This window comes from Trematomus bernacchii, unplaced genomic scaffold (genome assembly GCF_902827165.1).
Source record: "Trematomus bernacchii unplaced genomic scaffold, fTreBer1.1, whole genome shotgun sequence".
In the NCBI taxonomy this organism is placed as follows: domain Eukaryota; kingdom Metazoa; phylum Chordata; class Actinopteri; order Perciformes; family Nototheniidae; genus Trematomus; species Trematomus bernacchii.
In genome coordinates, this window is record NW_022987869.1 from 1,426,830 (window position 1) to 1,447,615 (window position 20,786).

The following is a 20,786-nucleotide window of genomic DNA, read 5'->3' on the forward strand; positions in this document are numbered from 1 at the left end:
TGATAGCTCTGATATAGTCACACCCTCCTGCGCTTAATCAGAGGTGGGAAACTTAACCGCACATACATTTGACCAGTTAGTCCTCGTCATTGAAGTCTTCTCTCTTTCTAAAGCATGCTGCTTTAAGATGCTTACTATGAAAGAAATATATCACCTCTGCATGGCATGTTGTATAGAACAAAAAATAATTTCAATACATAATTGGGCAAGCAGCACAAAAGTGAAATTAGATTTTCCCCCAAGTGTTCTCAGAAAGAATGTTCCAGTTTTATAAGAGAAGACTTGCTAAGCCTCCTACAGACAGCTGATGAGAAACTCAGAGTCTAACCGACTGTTTCTCGCTGCCAGGTCGGACCCTCGGCCGCCGTCTACAGTCACTCTGTGCCTCCTCTCACTCTAGGGGTTCATCACAGGCATTTTACACAAGCAACATGGGAATGTTTCAGAAAGCGATAAAGTAATACACTGGCACATATTTACATACAGATCAAAAACATAAACAAGTGTACTGACTCTTTGAAATTACAGGTAACTCATCACATGGCTGCCAGGAGAGGAATTATCATTCGGGGGCGGGGGGGGGGGTCAGCGCATTAAGTGCATTTTCACTGGGAATGCTTGACGGAAATGAGTGGGCAGCGGCAGAGTTCTGGACCCTCAGGTCTCACTTCATTAGTGTTTCCACCAGAACCACAAGGACACGTGGAGGCCTTATACTAGTGTGTGAGAGGATATGAGTGTGTGTGTAATAAACAGCCTCACCCATTTATCTTCAAGGAATGCTCTAACAGATCAAATTTGGAGTCTTTCACAACACACACACACACACACACACACACACACACACACACACACACACACACACACACACACACACACACACACACACACACACACACACACACACACACACACACACACACACACACACACACACACACACACACACACACACACACACACACACACACACACACACACACACACACACACACACACACACACACACACACACACACACACACACACACACACACACACACACACACACACACACACACACACACACACACACACACACACACACACACACGTAGCATCATGTTAATAAACAAGTAGAAGATGGACTGGAATCAGAATCTGGGACAATAAAATGACTACTATTGCCGCTGCTGCTGACAGTGGCTGCTTTTTCCCTTATGTAGGTTACACCTTTTTGTACTCAAAGATTATTTGTTGGGGGGAGGAGAGGTCGCTGGTGGGGATGGTGGGAGGACTGGTGATGGGGAGGGGGGGGTCCGGACTCTAGAACTGTTCAGCCAGCAGCTCGCACAGACGCTTGGAGACGGAGTCCTTACTGCAGCGCAGAGTCAGACGGTACATCTGCAGACACACACGGGAAAAAAGATTTTTAACAGAGACATTTTTCAACGCAGCCCAAAAATATGAACGGGGTCTGAACATTAGAGTGGTGATGCCCTCTCTGAAAGCCCAATAGGTATTTTAGTTTTCAACTATGCATGGTCCCTGCTAATCAAAAATAAAATGTATATAAACGAATGTAAACTAAAGATAATGTACATTTAAAAAATATATATTCAAACAGGGAAGCACACTGCTCGGTAGTGACCAACAGATTGGCTGGTATTCTTGGATAGAGATCCAACATTTTGAAAACAATACCAATAACAATCAGGAAAATGACAAACGGAGACTGGCCTCACTGGTCCTGGTTTAACAGACATTTTTCAGGTTTGTGAAGAGGCACCAAATGGGCTACTTTGGTAGAATTTGGAATGCGAGTATGTATAAAAGTAGTACTGAACCAGCTCAGTGTTTCTGTTCATATCTAATTAACTATAAGTAAGGGGATTGGAAATTGACCACACATTAGATAGGACATAAAGCAGAATCATATATTTTAGTCAGGGCTGGCAAAGTGGATGCGATAACAATGCGTTAACGCAACTTCATTTTAATGCCACTCATTTTTTTCAGGAAATGGTGGTGAGTAACGGTTGGATGGCAAGCATAGATGTTTGAAGAGCACTGGATTCAGCGGATTCATCAAAGTTGCTCAGTTCACAGTTCTGGGCCCAAAGAGAGTGAGCACCTCCCTCTGATATCCCGCTCTCCACTCAGTCAGATGAATGGAGGGGGAAAAATAACTCTGTATTCTGTATTTTACAACTTTTAGACACTGAGGATATAAATAAGGGCTATAAAAGGGTTCGTACCGTGTAGTGTTTTTAGCTGAAAAAAACGACAAGCTGATTTACAGACTCCCTTTCCCAATGTACGTCACTGGGAAAAAGTATTTCTGAGCCCAAATGACGTCACGGAATAGAATGTAAGTGTAGTACCGACGTTTAGCCACTACCAACATTTGCTTCAATGGCCGGCGCACTTCCTGGGGGCTTGATGGCGAGCAGAAACAATCCTCAAAAGAACAGTTCAGCTCCAAAAGCCCCGCCAGACGGTTCTCCACAACACCATAGGTTTGTTTGCTGTCCACGGAGTACGTGGAGTCTTTAACACCACTTGCTGGCCAGGCGTACAGCTGATGAATGTTTTAATAAATTAACCTAAATGTGTCTTTGTTTTGTTGAAATAATAAGGAATATACAATAGGTATAAAGCAATCATATTTGTTCAATGTTGATAAGACTATCGAAACTTAAAAAATATCCCTTTAAGTTAAATTTAAAACATAAAAAATGTGTGAGTGAGTTAACTATGGACATAATGCTATTAAATACCTTTATCTATGGACAACCCAAATGTATATAGCCCCATATCACAAATGACACATTTGTCTTAGGGGACTTTACAAACTGTACAGAATAAGACCCCCTCTCTCCTTAGACCCTCGCAGAAACAAGGAAAAACTCCCAAAGAGAGCCCACAGTAAACGGGGGAATAAAAGGTGGAAACCTCAAGGAGAGCAACAGAGGAGGATCCCTCTCCCAGGACGGACAGTGCAGTACATGTCGTGTATATATGTATGTTTTAATACATAGCTAATACAGTTACATCATAGACAAGCCAAATGTTTAAATGATGTGAATGTATATAATAAATATGGATCCACGAGGATTTCAAAAATCTTTCAGTTGTTGCCAAAAAAACATTTGCTGCAAACGAGGCTCTGATATGCGTGTATCATCTGGACTATAGGAAAACAGGAGCAAACCTTAGCAAAGACTCCTCAGTAAGCGTTGTACTGTACCTGTGCCTGGCTGTTGGGCTCCAGTCTCAGCAGACAGCCCACCTGCTGGCCCTTGGTCTGGATCACTCCAGCACACACATAATTCTCAGGGTTGGGATCCACGTCCTCCAGCAGGGCCGATCCCAGTCCCAGGAGCTACCCGCAACATAGCAACATATGAATGAGCAGGAAAGAAGGGCACCATCAGAGGATTAGAATAATACAGATCTACAATGAGATAGTCAGCGGTGTAAAGAACACGTACCTTTGCCTTAAGAACTTCTGTGTCCATGCCGTGGTTAGCCTTGAATATCTTCTGTGCTTCTTGTTGTGGTCTGAAGAAAGTTCACAAAGGACATTATTAAGTCCCTAACTGACATCACACACAAACAGACACACAAAAACACACTTACTGGCTGAGCTGTTTCCAGCGCTGGAAGAAGTCGTGTGAAGTCATCTCGGTGGGCTGGAAGAACTTGTTGATGGTGACAGGCAGCTTTAGGGTCAGGTTCTGCAGAGCTCCCCCATATCTGACACACACACACACACACACACACACACACACACACACACACACACACACACACACACACACACACACACACACACACACACACACACACACACACACACACACACACACACACACACACACACACACACACACACACACACACACACACACACACACACACACACACACACACACACACACACACACACACACACACACACACACACACACACACACACACACACACACACACACACACACACACACACACACACACACACACACACACACACACACACACACACACACACACCATTTTAGACTAAGTATATGTAGGCAGAAAGATAGCTAAAGTTATGTTCAAAAGTGGACATACATTTGTAAAGAACATGCATGTCCTCTACAACTCCAGTGATTGGAGCACAAAAATAAATAAATCATGAAGTTTTTTTCTTTTATGAATTTATGAGTCTTCTGAAAATGTGATCATATCTGCTGGGTCAAAAATATACATACAGCAACATGAATTATACATTTTGGTGATGTAAAAAGTTGTGTCAATCAATGTTGCTTTGTTACGTGGCCTCTTAACTTCTTGTGAGTGATTATAATTGACTATAGCTGGTAACCCATTTAACTAGGGCTCATCTGATACAATCATTAGACTCAGCCACAAACGCTACAATGGGAAAGTCAAAGGAGCTCAGCACAGATCTGAAAAAGATCATTGATTTGAACAAGTCAGGAAAGTCACTTGTAGCCATGTCAAAGCAGCTAACTGAGCAAACAATTGTTTGTAGGTATAAAGTACAGGCCACAGTTGCGACACTGCCCTGATCAGGAATAAAACGCAAGTTATCACCTGCTACTGAGAGAAAATTGGCCAGGATGGTCAAGAGTCAACGGAGAACCACCAAAAAGCAGGTCTGCAATGAATTAGGAGCTGCTGGAACACAGGTGTCAGTGTCCACCGTCCAACTTGTTTTACACCGCCATGGGCTAAGAGGCTGCCGTGCAGCAAGGAAGCCCTCGCTCCACAAGCGGCACATTAAAGCTCCACTGAAGTTGGCTGCTGATCACATGGACAAAGAAAAGGCCTTCTGGAGTAAAGTTCTGTGGTCAGATGAAACACAAATGACCAGAAATATGTTTGGAGGAGAGAAGGTAAGTAAGTAAAACTTTATTTATATAGCACCCTTCTCAACACGGATGTACAAAGTGCTTTACAGTACAGTACACAGGACACAATTCAAAGTACAACTATAAAATGTAAAATAAAAGGCATAAAACAGCAGCAGGTAATACATAGGATAAAACATACGATAAAACACCAATAAAAGACAGCCACTAACTCACCTCCGACGACCCAAAGGCCTGTCGGAAAAGGTGGGTCTTTATGTAGCTGAAATGCACCGATTCTGTCAAGAGGATTGGTCAAAGCTTAACCAGAAGCTTGCCAGAAGCTTGTGGATGGCTACCAAAAGCGCCTAATTGAGGTGAAAGTGGCCAAGGGACATGTTACCAAATATTAGCAATGCTGTATGTATATTTTTGACCCAGCTGATTTGATCACTTTTTCAGAAGACTCATAATAAATTCATAAAAGAACCAAAATTCATGATGTTTGTTTTGTGACAAAGAAGTATGTGCTCCAATCACAGAAAAATAAGAGTTGTGGAAATGATTGAAAACTCAAGACTGCCATGATATACATGTTCTTTACAAGTGTATGTAAACTTTTGAACACAACTGTATGTTTGGGTAAGAGATGAGTGACTTATATTGGGATGATACACTATCCAATACTGGGAAATGTATATTATTATGTTCTATTCAGATAATTAAATTAGAACTGAGAAATGGAAACATTAATACAAAGTCAAAATGCTTTTGAACATTACACATTCACACAGCAACTCTACACATTCTGTCCTTTTGTCTTCAGCTCGATGTGAACAGGCTTGATTCTCTTGTCTATAGCGCATACATTGTTTTCCCCCCATACTACAGATCAGTTACAACTTGTTTTTGGCACACTAATTGGGTCTAACTTTCGTTTCCTCCAGGGTTCTTGTATGTTTCAATTTAAGACCCATGAGAATGTAAATAAATACCCATGTGTATTTTGAAATCATACTGGCACGAGTATGAATGAAAACAAGTCAAAGAATGACTTATTACATGAATTTACTGACATGGTTTGATCAATACAAGTTGTATTTACAAACCCCAATTCCAATGAAGTTGGGACGCTGTGTAAAACGTAAATAAAAGCACAATACAATGACTTTTCTACGGATATTCAATTGAATACACTACAAAGACAAGATATGTAATGTAAATGCAATGTAAATATTCACTCATTTAGAATTTGATGCCTGCAACACATTCCAAAAAAGCTGGGTTTACCAATGTGTTATATCACCTTCCTTCTAACAACACCCAATAAGCATTTGGGAACTGAGGACACTAATTGTTGGAGCTTTGAAGGTGGAATTATTTCCCATTCTTGCTTGATGTAGGACTGCAGTTGCTCCACAGTTCGGGGTCTCCGTTGTCGTATTTTGCAATTCATAATGAACCCAACATTTTCAATGGGAGACAGGTCTGGACAGTCTAGTACCCTCACTGGGCACTAACACCCCCCCCCCCCCACAATTTTATTTTTGTAGGACTCTGGCCAGGTTTAAGGATTTCAGAAACTCCATTGTCAGTTGCTGTAAGACAGAGGAAATGTTTTAGGCTATACATCAGCATGGGCTCCATTATCCAACACGACAGGCGCCACAAATTAGGCGAAATGTCCTCTGATGGTGGCAAAAAGAGAACTTTTTACGTGTCAGATTGCTTTATTGACTTCACAATACTCCCACAAAGACCCTGTCGCCAGTTTCCTTGCGTGAAATTGTCTTCGCATATCTATTCTTGGATTGAAGCCAAATCCGTGTTTTGTAAGGACACAGAGACCCTTACCAATTTGACCACCAAGATTTCCTCCGTTCATCTCGAGTCCAAGAGGACATTTGTGCCAGATTTGAATAAAGGAGAATAGTCAGACGGACAGCCAACCTGAATGACATGATGCTTCGAGCCCTGGCCCCGCAGCCTGGAGGCTTAACCATGGTTCAATCAAAACCTGATCACTGCAACAACTTGTGCTTTGTTTTGTTATATGACAGTTAACAGGGATGTTGAAACTCAAGCATATCAAAATAATTTCTAATGATACACAGCCTATTTGAGAATCCATACAGTAAGGGAAACTGCTGATTTTAAAAGTCAATTAATCAAAGTCATCCTCATTTAGTGGGAATGCTGATACAGCATTCCAACTATATGTTATGCTACGGACAAAAAGTTTATTATTCCATCCAATTATTTTGGCCCTCTTCTCCTCCCGCAGTCAACATCGCAGAAACTCCGTTCAAACATCAAAACGTTCAGCTCGGTCGGGAATCGGGCGCTATTACTTTTATCATTCATAACTTTCATAATTCCAGAGATACATCCCATAATACATCACATTTTTAACATTTGAACTTTAACATTGCGCAGCTCGTTAAGGCAGAGTGCGTGATGTCACAGCTAGAGTGGAGCAAATCTTGAAATTTGCCTTCATATTTTTTTTTAAAACTGCCATAATTCCCAAACCCTACATTCCTGAGACATCATTTTTCATGACAAACGTAGGAAAACATCTCGTAGCTTGAAAAATGACAAATAATTAAGCAAAAATAATTAAACAAAAAGCCTCTTGAGGGCATGAAGTGACAAAAACGTTCAACATGTTTCCATTAAAACCCATTGTAATTTCAGGCAGATATTTCCTCACAGCAGCAGCCGCACACCTTTAGTTAAACTGCCAAAAAGGCCACATTATTAACCCGAAAGTACACAAAAATTACACTTCAGATACTCAACTTCCTTGACATGCTTCACGTTTTGAAATTTCACAGATATCTGTTATCGTTCTTCCACAAAACTTTCACATGTAAGAGGTTCATCTCTCATTCAGAACAATGAAACCTTTGATCTTTTCACAGCTCAACTATAAACACCTGTGTAATGGAACATCACTCACTCACTCACTCACTCACTCACTCTCTCACTCTCTCACTCTCTCTCTCTCTCACTCTCTCTCTCTCTCTCACACTCTCTCTCTCACACTCTCTCACTCTCTCTCACTCTCTCTCTCTCACTCTCTCTCTCTCACTCTCACACTCTCTCTCACTCTCTCTCTCTCACTCTCTCTCTCTCACTCTCTCTCACTCTCTCTCACTCACTCTCTCTCTCACTCTCACTCTCTCTCACTCTCTCTCACACTCTCTCTCTCTCACTCTCTCTCTCACTCTCTCTCTCACACACAGGTCCATGCCTCAACAGCTCTACGCCAAATCTGAGATCTCACCATAGGCTGTTTCCATGGAAACGCATCCCTCGCCATAAAACACGATGTTGTCGTGATACCTATGCAAATGGTCCAAACACCACCAGACTTCAGATGACAGTTAATGGTCCAGCCCTCAACATGTCTATATACCATTAGTAAGTTTTCCTCAAAAGCTGTTGCCATGGCAACGCATCCCTTGCAATAAAACACGATATTGCTATAACTCCTATGAAAATTGTCAAAAAGTGCTAAAACTTCACATGTGTGCTAACAGTCCAGCCGTGAAGACATCTACGGGACAGTTTTGAGATTTCTTCAAATGCCGTTGCCATGGCGACAGACCACTCGCCATGAAACACGATGTCGCTGTAAATCCAATCGACACGGTCCAATCGTCCCCCAATCTTCACTTGTATATCACCGGTCCATGCCTCAACAGCTCTACGCCAAATCTGAGATCTCACCATATGCCGTTTCCATGGAAACGCATCCCTCGCCATAAAACATGATGTCGCTATAACTCCTATGAAAATGTTCAAAAAGTGCTCAAACTTCACAGGTTTGGTAACACAGCCATAAACGCATCTAAGCGTATTATGGGATGTCATTCTCATAACTTCACTGAAAATGCTCCAAATGGCCCAAAACTTCACAGGTTTGGTAACACAGCCATAAACGCATCTAAGCGTATTATGGGATGTCATCAAATGCCGTTGGCATGGCGACAGATCATTCACCTTTTTACTTTCTTTTCTTCTCTCATCACACATTCAGGCCCCCAGTGTTCATGTATCATTTCAATCTCAATTCTTCACTTTCTTCTTACACATTACATTTCAGCATAGCAGTTTAGCGTCAGCTTTTCAGCATAAAGCATTCCCACTAGCAATTTCTTCAGGAATTGCATTCTCTAGTTTAATCTGTAGTGTACTTGGTTGCCGGAGCTCACCTGAACTTGATGTTGAGCAGCGGAGCGTCAGAGAAGTCTGTCAGACACTCTATGTTGAGGACCTGTTGGATCTGGGCCCCCCCCTCTACCAGTGGTTCTACTGGTTTGGTCTGAACGTTGAGCTGTGGCTGGTTGTCAAGGCTCATCAAGACATCACATACGGACTTCCACACACCTTAAAACTGTCTACACCATTCACACTTTCTCAGAACTGTGGAATACTCTAGATTTTCAATAGAAGTGCACATATCGCCTGACAAAACAAATACACACTGATTCATCCATGGGAAGTCACAAGTGTGTGTATTGGCAATCATTGAATCCATATTCTGTGCTAATTTGACTAGAACAAAATAAACAGTTTCTATGGAGAGAACGCACATGAAAGCGGGGGCTGTAGTGTAGAGTGGGCTGACAGCTGGGCATGATGAGAGGGCTCCAGAGACAGACCCTAGGCTGTAGGTTAGTCCCTCTGTTGAACGAGGCTGGTGGCCTTCTCACATGTTTTAGTGCTCTTAAGTGCACGTTAGAGAAAATGAGCCAAACTCATTTGTAATTTATCAGCGGATACTGATTTGTTTCTAATGAGCGAATATAGGACTGGTAGAGTAGCATGCTGTGTCCCAGTTTTCTGAAGTGTATTGGTTTCTGAACATACAGGAACATGATTGCACAAAAAGGATATGAGATTGCAGCTCCCCAGGATAGCTGACGGTGGTGGTGAAGCTGGCAAACTGCACTGAAGTCTTGTTACCGTAGAATAAGTACATTCTCCCTGAGAGACACAGTGTTGTTACACGGTTATTCTGCAGGGCCTAGCCGTCACTTTTAACTTAGGCCGGGCCCACTAGGCAAAATGATCTATCTGATACAGATGAAGTTATAAACCCACACTACACAGCTCTTTAAACCCAGTAGGGCTGGGCGATAAGGAACAAAAATCATGTGTGCACTGCACATGTATTTTGAGGTTGAAAGGCACAGTATATATAAACAGTATAAATATCTGTATTTTCTAGGAAATGGGCAATATGTTAGTAAGTCAAATCTACATGTGAGATGTCACAAGCAAACAAGACTAGTTTAGGCTGGGTCAATGGTTGGAATGTGTTGGGTTTATTAGCAAAGTTGTTTTCATATTGTTAAATAGTGGTTAAATAGTGTTATAATAATAGGATAGTTTTCTTCGATAGAGCAAAGATCGATGATGTAGGTTCATCACTCAGAGACTCAGTGACAGACTTCATGGGGCATGAGTGGGTTCCGTGGAGAATGTGAGGGTGGAGAGATGCAAACACCGACATGGCTTTACGAGAGGAACATCAAACTATATTGATTTCAGTCATATGTTCTCATCCTATATCCCGTTTGAAAAACTATTGATATATAAAAGAAGTCGGTATATTGTCCAGCCCTAAATATCAGTAGACTAGGCAACAGAACAACATCCACCATCTGCCAGGCCCCGCCAATCACAACAACCCATGTCAGAGTGTCACTGCATCCTGGCAGGACGCTCCTCTCTCTGTGAAGAACACTCACCCAGATTTTGACGATACTCTGACTTGATGCCAATCTGTAGAAGCTGATTCTCAAACAGAACCCCATTGTTCTTGCACACAAACCTGTTGGATGAAGGCGTTTCAAGGGTTAGTCAACACTAACATTTGCTTTGAAAATTGCACTTCTATCATATCCAAAGCAACCCATTATATCGACCCTAAGAAGGGTTTGTTCTGGTCAGTGTGACTTATATAAAGTGACTTGCTGTATTCAGAAGTGCTTCCAACAGCATTATCATTAAATAAAGCTTACACAGGTTAGTAGTTCCAGTCCAACTGCAAAATTATTATTTTCCTGAAAAACAGTCGGTCAGCAGTTGGTCAGCCGAAACAGCTGACCAACTGCATGTCTAACAGCATAGGGAAAAGGAGTGGATTTTGCAGAGACTCCTTAAAACACCAGAATTGGATTATCCCTCAAGTTATAACAGCACTCTGTTGATAGGATAGCTCTGTCAAGTGGATGTTATAGGTGTAATCCTTGTTCAATGTAAGTGCTTATCTCTCTCTTGCTATGGCTAACCCTACAGAAATCAAGTATGGTTTCAGCTAGGCAAACACATGACAAAGTACAGAGAGAGAAAGAGCTTACTTGTTAAGAAGTTCGTCTGCCTCAGGCAGAGGAGGAGCAGGATCCTCAGAGGGAGGAGCAGAGCTGAGAGCACAGGACAGCGCAGGGAGGAGGAGAGGCCCACAGGACAGAGGAGGAGGATACAGACAGGACACACAGCCAGGGAGGAGTCAATGGATAGAGTAGAAATGAGGAGTGAAAAAGCATCCATTCACCACAGGGTGCGGCACACAGTGAGATAAAGATTGGTTCAGAGAAACATGAGAGAGGAAGAAGAAAAAAAAGAGAAGAAAATGCAGCAGGGGTTAGTAAAAGCAGTTTGTATAAAATAATATCATTACACATTGAATGGTATCTACTGTTTTAAAATGTCTGTATGTTGATGCTGTACTCAAGCACCTTGAATCAGAAATGGAACAAATGCCTTTGAGATTGGAGTGCAGACTTTCAGCTGATTTGAGAGTTAAAGTATTCAGAACACATTTTGCCGACTCCACTGCACACAGATTTGACGACCTACATAATTGGCCACAGTTCAAAGTGTTTACATGTAGCAATGACTAACCACTTTGAAGAGACTGAATGAAAGTCAACTCTCTCCTCACACACCAGTTCATATCATATGGTATTTTCTTGAGTACAGAACCCAACAACATTCATTCTGTCATTTTTACTGCTCACAAATTTGTTCACATAACTTACAATGTCAGTTACACTCAGCGGCTCAATTAAAGAAGCATCAGAATGCCTTTTAGAAGATGTTATTGATGCAATTGTTAATGTTAGTAGTTCTGACTACTTTGCAACATTAGTTTGACAGAAAGCCAGTCTCAGTGGTCTACAGGTGGAACACTGTACATCTAATGATGATGATGTCTAATTGTCAGCTCCCATTGACTGCTTTCATAACATGTACATTAAGTGTATATGGTAAATGTTCTTGCCAGAAACAACAGGGGTCTATTTTCACCTACATTGGGAAAATGTTGGACACTGTTTTCTTCTCCCCGTAGATGAGCTCCTCATGGGTAACTATGGTATATGATTCCTTTGATAAGGTTTTGGTTTAAAACGTTCAAAGGCATAAGCATATATGTACATTTAATCTAGATACCTCATGTGATCAAGCTACACATTCAGTGTAGTGGATTTGATCAAATAATGTTCATTTGAAGATAAAAAGTCTGTCCTAGAAAACCAATGTGTATACTACTATACTTGTATTTCTTTGACACTAGCTAGTTCTGTAGTTTACTACTGGGCCCTTACTCCGAGTCACCAGAACCCTCCACCAATAGGGAGTCACAGGTCTCGGTGGGCTGTTCCAGATCTCTGTCAAAGTCCAATCACGGTAGAGGACAGGAGACAAACACACAGACACACAAACAGACAAACACACACAACCCCACACACACACACAGACAAACACACACACACACACAACCCCACACAAAAACAGACAAACACACACACATACACAAACACACACAGAGAGAGAGGGATAAGGAGAGAGGGGAAGGAGAGAAAAAGACGAAAGACAGTCACATACATAGCAAGATAATAAGAAAAGACAAGTATAGCAGACCTGCCAACCCTGAAAAAGTCTACTTCCTGCTCTCTGTAACCCCTGTAGACTGCTTAGAGACTGACAGCCTGCGTGTTCCCCCCGCCCGTAATGATTCAGCACACAGATCTGTTATCTCCTAACTAGGGTTACAACACATTTTTGTCTTTTACACTCTAAGAACGATAAATTGGATTCAAAACATTTAAGTAAATGCAAATTCAAAGTAGGGGGCGGCTTCTCTTGGTTTTTAGTGGTGAAAATAGAAGAGATATTCGTCTCTAGGCCAAGACACCAGTGACAGTAAATCCTTATTCTTGCTTATATTAAATGTGGGCGACTTATTATACAAAACCTGACCAAAACCTGAGTATGAATGTCTCTAGGTTGACAGGTCCATATTAGACAAAGATAGAGCAAAGAAAGAAAGAGCCATCAGTGCAGCAATCAGCACAGACACATGTAACATTTTAGCCTTACAGTGCAGACTACACCACAAACATTAACGACTATTTCACTTAACAGAAAAACAACAGAAAAGTCAAATTTGTACATCTATCACCATTAGGGTCAAAGACCTATTCAGCCTAGTCCAGTATGAGAGACACTTTCTGAACATTCTGTGTGTCAAACATGCACTTAAGTAACAGCTGGTTTATCAAATATGATGTCAACTAGAAAACTGATAAGTAGCTGGCTAGATATTCATCCTGGACTTTGGCTAATTCTCAATGTGCATATGAAGAAAAAGACCTTTCACCTTAGGAAGCCGTCATCGTTCACAGCAGCAGAAGGTGCAGCAGGCCCTGCCTCAGAGAACACATCCACCAATAGACTGCCCACACTGGCTGGAGCAGCACCAACAGGGGCAGCCGAACGAATCCCAAGGAGGTCTGCTGATGGTGACGGGGTGGACTGCAAAACAAAGGAAACTTGCAATATAGTATTTTTGTTGCAGCTGCTGGTATACAGGAAAGGACGCTAAAAGCAAACCATGATATACTGTTTATAGAGGCTCCACAGAGTCTGCTTACAGCATTGGAGGCAGCCATGGCCGCTGTGTCTGGCCCCCGCTCACCCCCTCCATTCAACTCCCCGCCCTCCCTTTTGCTGTCTTCCAGATCTGTCACGGACACAGTACCGGGCCCCTTCTTCTTCTTCAGCTTAGCCAAGATTGATGACTCCCGCTCTGGGAAGGGAGGCATCTCTTCCAGGACTGTAGCCTGCACAACACAGAGGACACTCATGCTGTGGGTCCAGACTCAGAGAGGAGCATACATCAACAAGAACATGACTGCAGGGATTTGGACTGGATCGTCTTAGAAGACAGTGTAACAAACATTTATTAACAATGTCAACCTGTGGTCCTTGAAACGTGAAATCATAATTATTTAACCTGAACTGTGTTGAGTCCTAAGAACTAACCAGGACATCTGTGCTAGCGATGGAGGAAAGCTTCAGATACTCGACAGCACGCTGCTGCAGCTCAACGTCTGAGTTGCGGATCTGGCTGTCGCAGCGCAGCACCTCCTGGATGGTGGCCTTGGTCTCCGGGAACAGGTTGATGAACTTGATGTAAGCTGACAGCAGCAGGGCGCGGGTCGGCACGGAGCACAGGTGGAACTTGGAGTGGAGAAGGTTGAACTGGACCAGGGGGCTGCATGACAGGACAGCAACGTTATTACATATGAATTAAACCGTCACTGTCACAGAGCCTTGGCAGCCAAAAACCAACATACCTGGAGCGTGGGTCTCCAGCAATAAGGTTTCCAAACTCTCCCAGAATGTAGCCTCCAACCTTCACCATGTTCTCATGACAGGCAGGGGCCTGCAGGGCCTGAAAGAGACGATAAATCAACTAACTGTCTTCTAACAATAATACAGCAGTGCTAAATGACACATTTCATATATCCTGATGTCTGAGTTTAAAGGTCTCCTATCATGCAAAATGCACATTTGGATGTCTTTAGGCGCTTTCACACCGGAGTACTTTTCCCAGGAATAGTTCTGATAGTTCCTGGGATTTTGCGTTCACACCAAAAAGATCTGGAACTAGAACTTTTTTTCGGGAACCTTTTCCCCCCTTTTCAGTCCCTGCTAGAGAGGTGGGACTTTCCTGGGGAGGAAAAGGTTCCCATTTCTGATTGGCTGGGCGAATTGCAAACCATGCCCCGTAAAACTCTGAAAAGTTTTTGTGAAGCCGCCATTTTATTTGCTCGCATTAGCATTATTAGCATTAGCATTAGCCCAGCGCACCAACGGAGAGAGACTAACTTATGGCAACACAAAAGAAAACATGGGAGCGGTGGAGTGATGAGGAGGTGTCGGAGCTTCTGGCGATTTACTCGGAAGACAATGAGTCTTCCCAGCAGCTTCTACTGAAGCCAGTCCCCAACTCCGGGGACTTCCGGCCGGGGACTTCAGGTGGCAGTATACGCCGTGAAGTGGTTTGCGGCCTGCCAGTAAACCCAAAGCAGAAGAAGATGAAGTGACGTCAGCGGCTTCATTTGCGTAATCCTCCCTCAGGGACTTATTCCGGTGTGAACGCGATCTACTAGATAGTTCCGGAACTAAAGATTTCCGGGGAACTAAGTTCCGGGAACTATTCCTGGGAAAATTGGTGTGAAAGCGTCTTTTTATACAAAAATGTATATGTGTTAGTAGACTCACAAAGTGTCCGAAAATACAACCCTCTCTCTTTTCCTCCGTACCCACATCTCTAAAAACGAGGGTACAACGGAGCTGATCCAGATTTGCTGCTGATATGACGTAATATTGAAAATGTGGGCTGGCTTTACGCCCATGGCCCTGTCAGAAACGTAGCTGTATCAGAAACAATGTGCAACGTTTTTTGGAAGTAATATGGTCTGTGTTTACATTAGCAAGCATTGCTAACTCTCAGAGCTAACCTGTTCTTGAGAGAGTATGTGTAAAGAAGCTGGATATAAAAAGGTAAGAAAAAGCATTTGAGCTCTATACCGTTTCAAAAATAATGTTTGATGTGGTTTGGAACATAATATGGCGTTTCATCACGGTAGTGTTTAGCTGAGTATCCCTCGTCTAACAGGGCTGAAATAGAGGGGTATGAGGCATGGCTAGAATGGATGATCTGTTTGGTATTTTGAGCAAAACACTTCATAGACATGTTTTTTATATATCTGAGACCTATAATATATGCCTAAAAATAGTATAATAGAAGACCTTTAATGCATTCCATGATGAGCAGAAATTCTTCAACAAAGATAAGAGGATTAAACCTTGTTGAATGGCCTGTTAATGAGTTTCTTTATAATGATAAAAAGGTAAAAGAAAATGCTTCTTCTTTGTCAACATACTTCACAATTCACACAAAAGAAAACAAATGCAGCGTAACTATTGTGGACATGGACACCTTCCGGAACAACTGCAGGTTAAGGTTGAAACCAGGAGATAATCTGCAAGACCCTCTGATCATAAACGTCTATTGTAGAAACACTGAAACACTGGTTGTCTTTCTTAGTTACTGTATCGCTCAGATGTGACGTTGGTGGGTTAAACGTTATGATAAAAAGAAAATAATCCTAAACCATTAAAAAAAGGACTCAATGATGTAAAAATCAAACAGAAGTTTCCCTAACCCTAACATAGGTTGATAACAGACTGCAAGTTAGTATTGCTTATTAAAGATAAAAAAATGTTGAAATATAAAAGATGTTACTCAATTAATTTTGTTCAATTAGCAAAGAAAGAAAAAAACATTTCACTACATTAGATTATGTATCTGAACAGACAATCTATGTCACTTTTCAGTACTTGATAATCGTCAGATATATGCAACAGACATTTTAGTCCATCACATTCAATCCGTTTCCCTCTCAGCTAAAGACCTGCATTTCAATCTACTGCTGCGGTCAGAAGTTACATTTTATGATTTTGTGTAGTGTTACCTCAAAGACCGTCTTAGCAGCGTAGCCCTGCACATCGTCTCGATTGATGACGATCTGAATGACGCGATACCACACCTCTTCACTGACGTAGTCTCCGGCTATGCGTATCAGGTTGAGAATGGTGTCCACGTACCAGGAGTAATCCACGGCATATTTCTCTGCAAGTATGGCTACTTTTAGCACCTGAATGAGGAAGGCATAAAAAATAACAGCTCAATCACTTTGAAGACTTTAAATATGTTGGGTAAACTGTAAGGCTACTGGAATATTTTTTTCTATATTGAAGACTGCAATTTTCAACATGCAACTGGTGGAAACAAACCACCTTCTATGTTAAGAGAGGAATTTAGTCTTCACATCTGGTGAAAAAACAGAACATAGCGTGGCATTAAAACCTGGAACAGTCTTTCAAACCCACCATCTCCTCTCTGATTGAGTAGTCTGCTGTCTCGAGGTAGCTGAGCATCTCAGCTACGATCTGCTTGGCATTGCTGCGATCGCACATGGCATACAGCAGATCAGCGGCCCTCTGTCGAACACTCACATCCCTCTCAGTCTGCAGTTACAAAGAAACAAACAGTGACAAAACAGAAGGGGAAAAGGTGACGGAAGTATAGGTAGACCAAAAGACAACTGTATAACTGTGTGCTACTGGACAGTATAACACACTTAGACTGTAACCTTTGAAAGCTATGCTGATTTGTGAAGGGAAAATGTACATGGGACGACTTGATTAATGGTGGTTGGTAGAATTATGCTGCTTGAAAAAAGTTGATCACACTGGTAAGAGACTATCTTTAGTTCTGACAGTGAGACAGTACCTTGAGGGCGTTGATGACGGTCTCGATGTGTGTCTTGACGGCTTCATGGGAAAACTCAGAGCTGGCCAAGGTGCACATGCTCTCTAGAGCCAGGTAGCGCAGGTTGGTCTCCCTGTGCTGCAGGAACTGGCCCAGCTGATTACAGGCTCGCACCAGCAGGTTGGGCTCGCTGCAGAACACACAGCCAAACTTACTGCACTGTCAACAGGCTTCAGTTAAGTTCAAATGCGCGTTCCCTCCGGAAGATTCGCATGCATTACTCATGCGAGTTTGACCGCGGCATCATTTGTCTTTACTAGCGTGACACAAACTAGACGCGCTGGAGAGGAGGCGGGGCTTATCTTAATGTTGATACCAACAACAACATTTACTTATGTTGACTGATTTAATTATAAAACTAAAGTCAAATTGATGCTGAAATAATGATATACTAATACCAGTTAGTAAAAACAATGAATGAATGCTTTGGCGAGTGTATCCACAAGCCTCCACACTTACAATAACAACATACAGACAGACATAAATGAAGCCGCAAATTGCCATGCCTCAGACAGTCTGGAAGGAACTGGAACTGAGAGCTCTGTGTGCCATCGCCCAGAGCCAACGGCTGGGGTTTTGTTTTGTTTTGGTTTTCTGATTTAACAACGTCAGTGATGACAAACTGAGATCCTCAGACAATCACTTCGCCTCCAATGTGAACACACCAGAAATTAGATTTCACACTAGTTCATCAGAATTAGAAACAGGTTTATTACCAGGTAGGTTGACACGTACGAGGAATTTGACTTGATGTCATTGGTGCATACATAAAACTAAAACTAAAATTAAGAGAACTATTTTAAGAAAACTATAATAACATAAACAAATAATAAAAAATATAGTAAATGAATCATACTAATAAAAAATAATTGTAATACAGTGAAGGGAATATAGAGTCTTGTTTACATACGTAATATCTCCAGTCATTTCTCACGTTGCAGAGGATACACTAAAGGTGCTACACTGCTAAGTTACTGAATTCAATACTATGACTGTTTGTATGTGTCAGCTAATGAGAGTCGGAACACTCACCTGTCATAGTGTATGATCAGTGAGATAGCCTCAAACAGGATTGCATTCTTGGCATTGGAGTGTTGCACCTTCTTGGACTTGGGTGGCTCCTGTGCCTTATTCAGGATGGTCTCCAGACATTCTACCAGACGACCCTTGACAGCACCATCTTCTGGTGGAGGGTAGCACTGCAGCAGACGCAGCAGCTTGCAGGAGAGCCAGGGTGCCGGGACAAAGTAGTAGGTGTAGTCCTGCAGATCAGTGGAGGCCGAAGACACAATCTGCCGAGCCAACAGAACTAGTTGTAGCAATTACAGCTAATTCAAGCTAAATATGTGCCAGAGACTGCCTCACTGTCTTTGCAAAGCACAGCTTACTTTCCCATAACCAAAACATATCTACAGTATCCAGAACCAGAACCATGGAAGTCCAGTTAGTTGCAAATGGAGACTCTCTGTATTTGTCTTAAAACTAATCATTTCAAAATGTGTGTTTATCATACACTAGCATGCACAGATATCACTCGCTGGGTAATGAGCTACACATCCACCTGGGAAGCCGATCTTTGATAATCGACTGATTAACTTATAATTTTGCTTTTAAACAGTATCAGAAGCTCATAGAAAACAATGCCGTCAATGCTTAGGAAACATTGTAAATGGAGAGGAATGCTTGTTGTTAATGTAGAGCAACACAATCTAAATAAAACTTTTATTTTTACAATTTATTATTCAGGAAGCACACACACCCACCCTGCTAAGTCGGGAAACGGCCAGTGAAACGCAGGTCTTGAACTCATCTGGATTCTTCTGGCTCAGACAGGTGATGAGAGAAATGGCTGCTGTCACCACACCCTGAACACAGAAACATACTCACAATAAGATGATTAATAATCCCATAGATATATCCATTGATATCAGTGGTGAAACTAGTGTCCTTGATTAAAAATGTATTTATAACAAAACAAATATGTTGTGATGTTGATAGGGGTCAGTTCATAAGAGAAAACTCATAAAAATGTCATATAGATTCATGATCAAACAGGCACAACAACACTGCATTATGTGACCACATTACTGGTGTACGGGGGTCTGAATTGTGCACTCACCATGTGTTGGTCATTGAGCAGGTGCACCACGCGGGAGGTCCACTCCCCCATCAGAACCAGGTCAGGAGAGGTCTTATAGAGGCGCAGCAGACACAGGGCAGCAGACTGCTTCACACTGTCCATGGTATCACTGTGGTGCAGCACATTAACGTTACCAGCATTAAGTGAAGTCAGTGTTGTAAATGATAGAAAACTGCCTTAGCTTCATCACTCAGCGAAAGAGAAGAAAATCAGGATGATGTCATTGATTTTACTTCCTTAACACTCACAAAGCAGAAGTCCCTAGTTGGATCTTTTACCGTTTGATACACTACCTTGAAAAATATAGAAATTAAATACTATTTCTCAGGGGGATTGGCTAACCTTGGGCCCAAAACAACACAACACAGACAGCTGGAACTCACCCAGCAACCAGGATCCGAGGGATCTCACTGGCAAAAGCCTCAGCCATCTCACGGCTTCCCACGTTAGCAATACAGTGAAGTGCCAGGCACATGAAGGTGGGGTTGCGGCTGGAGAGGTCATTCTTGATGGCGTTGTTGATCAGACGAATCAGCTCACTGTTGCTGTTTACCAGCACTGAAATGAACAGGTAACCCTGGAGTAACAGAGAACAAGACAGCAATGATACCACTGAGATGAAGTGAAGCCATCTCAACAACATAGAATTAAAAGTGTTAATTGGTGTGAAATATGGTTAAGGGACCGTACACATAAGCATGTTTTGCCCTGGATATCTACTCTTGTGCCAACTTTTCAAGGGAAGGCAGGACATGCCATACGTTGCTAGGCGACCATCTGAACTTTTTCAGGGTATTGTTTAAAAAAAAAAAAAATGTATTAAAGCACTGCTCACTCCATATAAATGCAACAGCAACGCCAGCGCAGACCTGCTTGTCATGTGACTGCAGCTTAACGACCCCTATCACTCAAAGTCAAAATTGTCCTTGACCCCATCACACCCAGCCTATACATCAACCATTAACAATTTCAATGTTTCTGTAAGTTATTAACTACTGACTCGGATGCTATTATTTCCCTGTTAAATAGAGTGCCACAGTGACGCATCCTAAAACCCGGAAGTAAGTTAGCATTTTACCACTTCCGGTTCCTTCGACAAAAA

At 42.2% G+C, this 20,786-nt stretch overlaps 1 protein-coding gene across 3 annotated transcripts in view; it reads right to left on the bottom strand.

Annotated features, from left to right (window-relative positions):
• Positions 1 to 1,020: 1,020 nt before the first annotated feature.
• The window catches only part of ap2a1 (adaptor related protein complex 2 subunit alpha 1), a 38,092-nt gene continuing 18,326 nt past the window's right edge, over positions 1,021 to 20,786 (bottom strand). The window contains exons 3-22 of one of the 3 annotated variants that reach the window (XM_034113652.1): positions 20,068 to 20,261; positions 19,664 to 19,793; positions 19,308 to 19,409; positions 18,577 to 18,836; positions 17,506 to 17,674; positions 17,103 to 17,240; positions 16,685 to 16,867; positions 14,498 to 14,595; positions 14,184 to 14,415; positions 13,793 to 13,981; positions 13,519 to 13,673; positions 12,464 to 12,526; positions 11,216 to 11,278; positions 10,604 to 10,686; positions 9,747 to 9,836; positions 9,062 to 9,185; positions 3,622 to 3,738; positions 3,474 to 3,543; positions 3,230 to 3,364; positions 1,021 to 1,383 (exon numbers count right to left, since the gene is read on the bottom strand). In XM_034113652.1, coding sequence (XP_033969543.1) covers positions 1,306 to 1,383; positions 3,230 to 3,364; positions 3,474 to 3,543; positions 3,622 to 3,738; positions 9,062 to 9,185; positions 9,747 to 9,836; positions 10,604 to 10,686; positions 11,216 to 11,278; positions 12,464 to 12,526; positions 13,519 to 13,673; positions 13,793 to 13,981; positions 14,184 to 14,415; positions 14,498 to 14,595; positions 16,685 to 16,867; positions 17,103 to 17,240; positions 17,506 to 17,674; positions 18,577 to 18,836; positions 19,308 to 19,409; positions 19,664 to 19,793; positions 20,068 to 20,261 — 2,673 coding nt within the window. In that variant the 3' untranslated portion in view covers positions 1,021 to 1,305. The remainder of the gene's footprint in view (positions 1,384 to 3,229; positions 3,365 to 3,473; positions 3,544 to 3,621; positions 3,739 to 9,061; positions 9,186 to 9,746; positions 9,837 to 10,603; positions 10,687 to 11,215; positions 11,279 to 12,463; positions 12,527 to 13,518; positions 13,674 to 13,792; positions 13,982 to 14,183; positions 14,416 to 14,497; positions 14,596 to 16,684; positions 16,868 to 17,102; positions 17,241 to 17,505; positions 17,675 to 18,576; positions 18,837 to 19,307; positions 19,410 to 19,663; positions 19,794 to 20,067; positions 20,262 to 20,786) is intronic. The other 2 variants (XM_034113653.1, XM_034113655.1) reach the window with 2 other exon arrangements.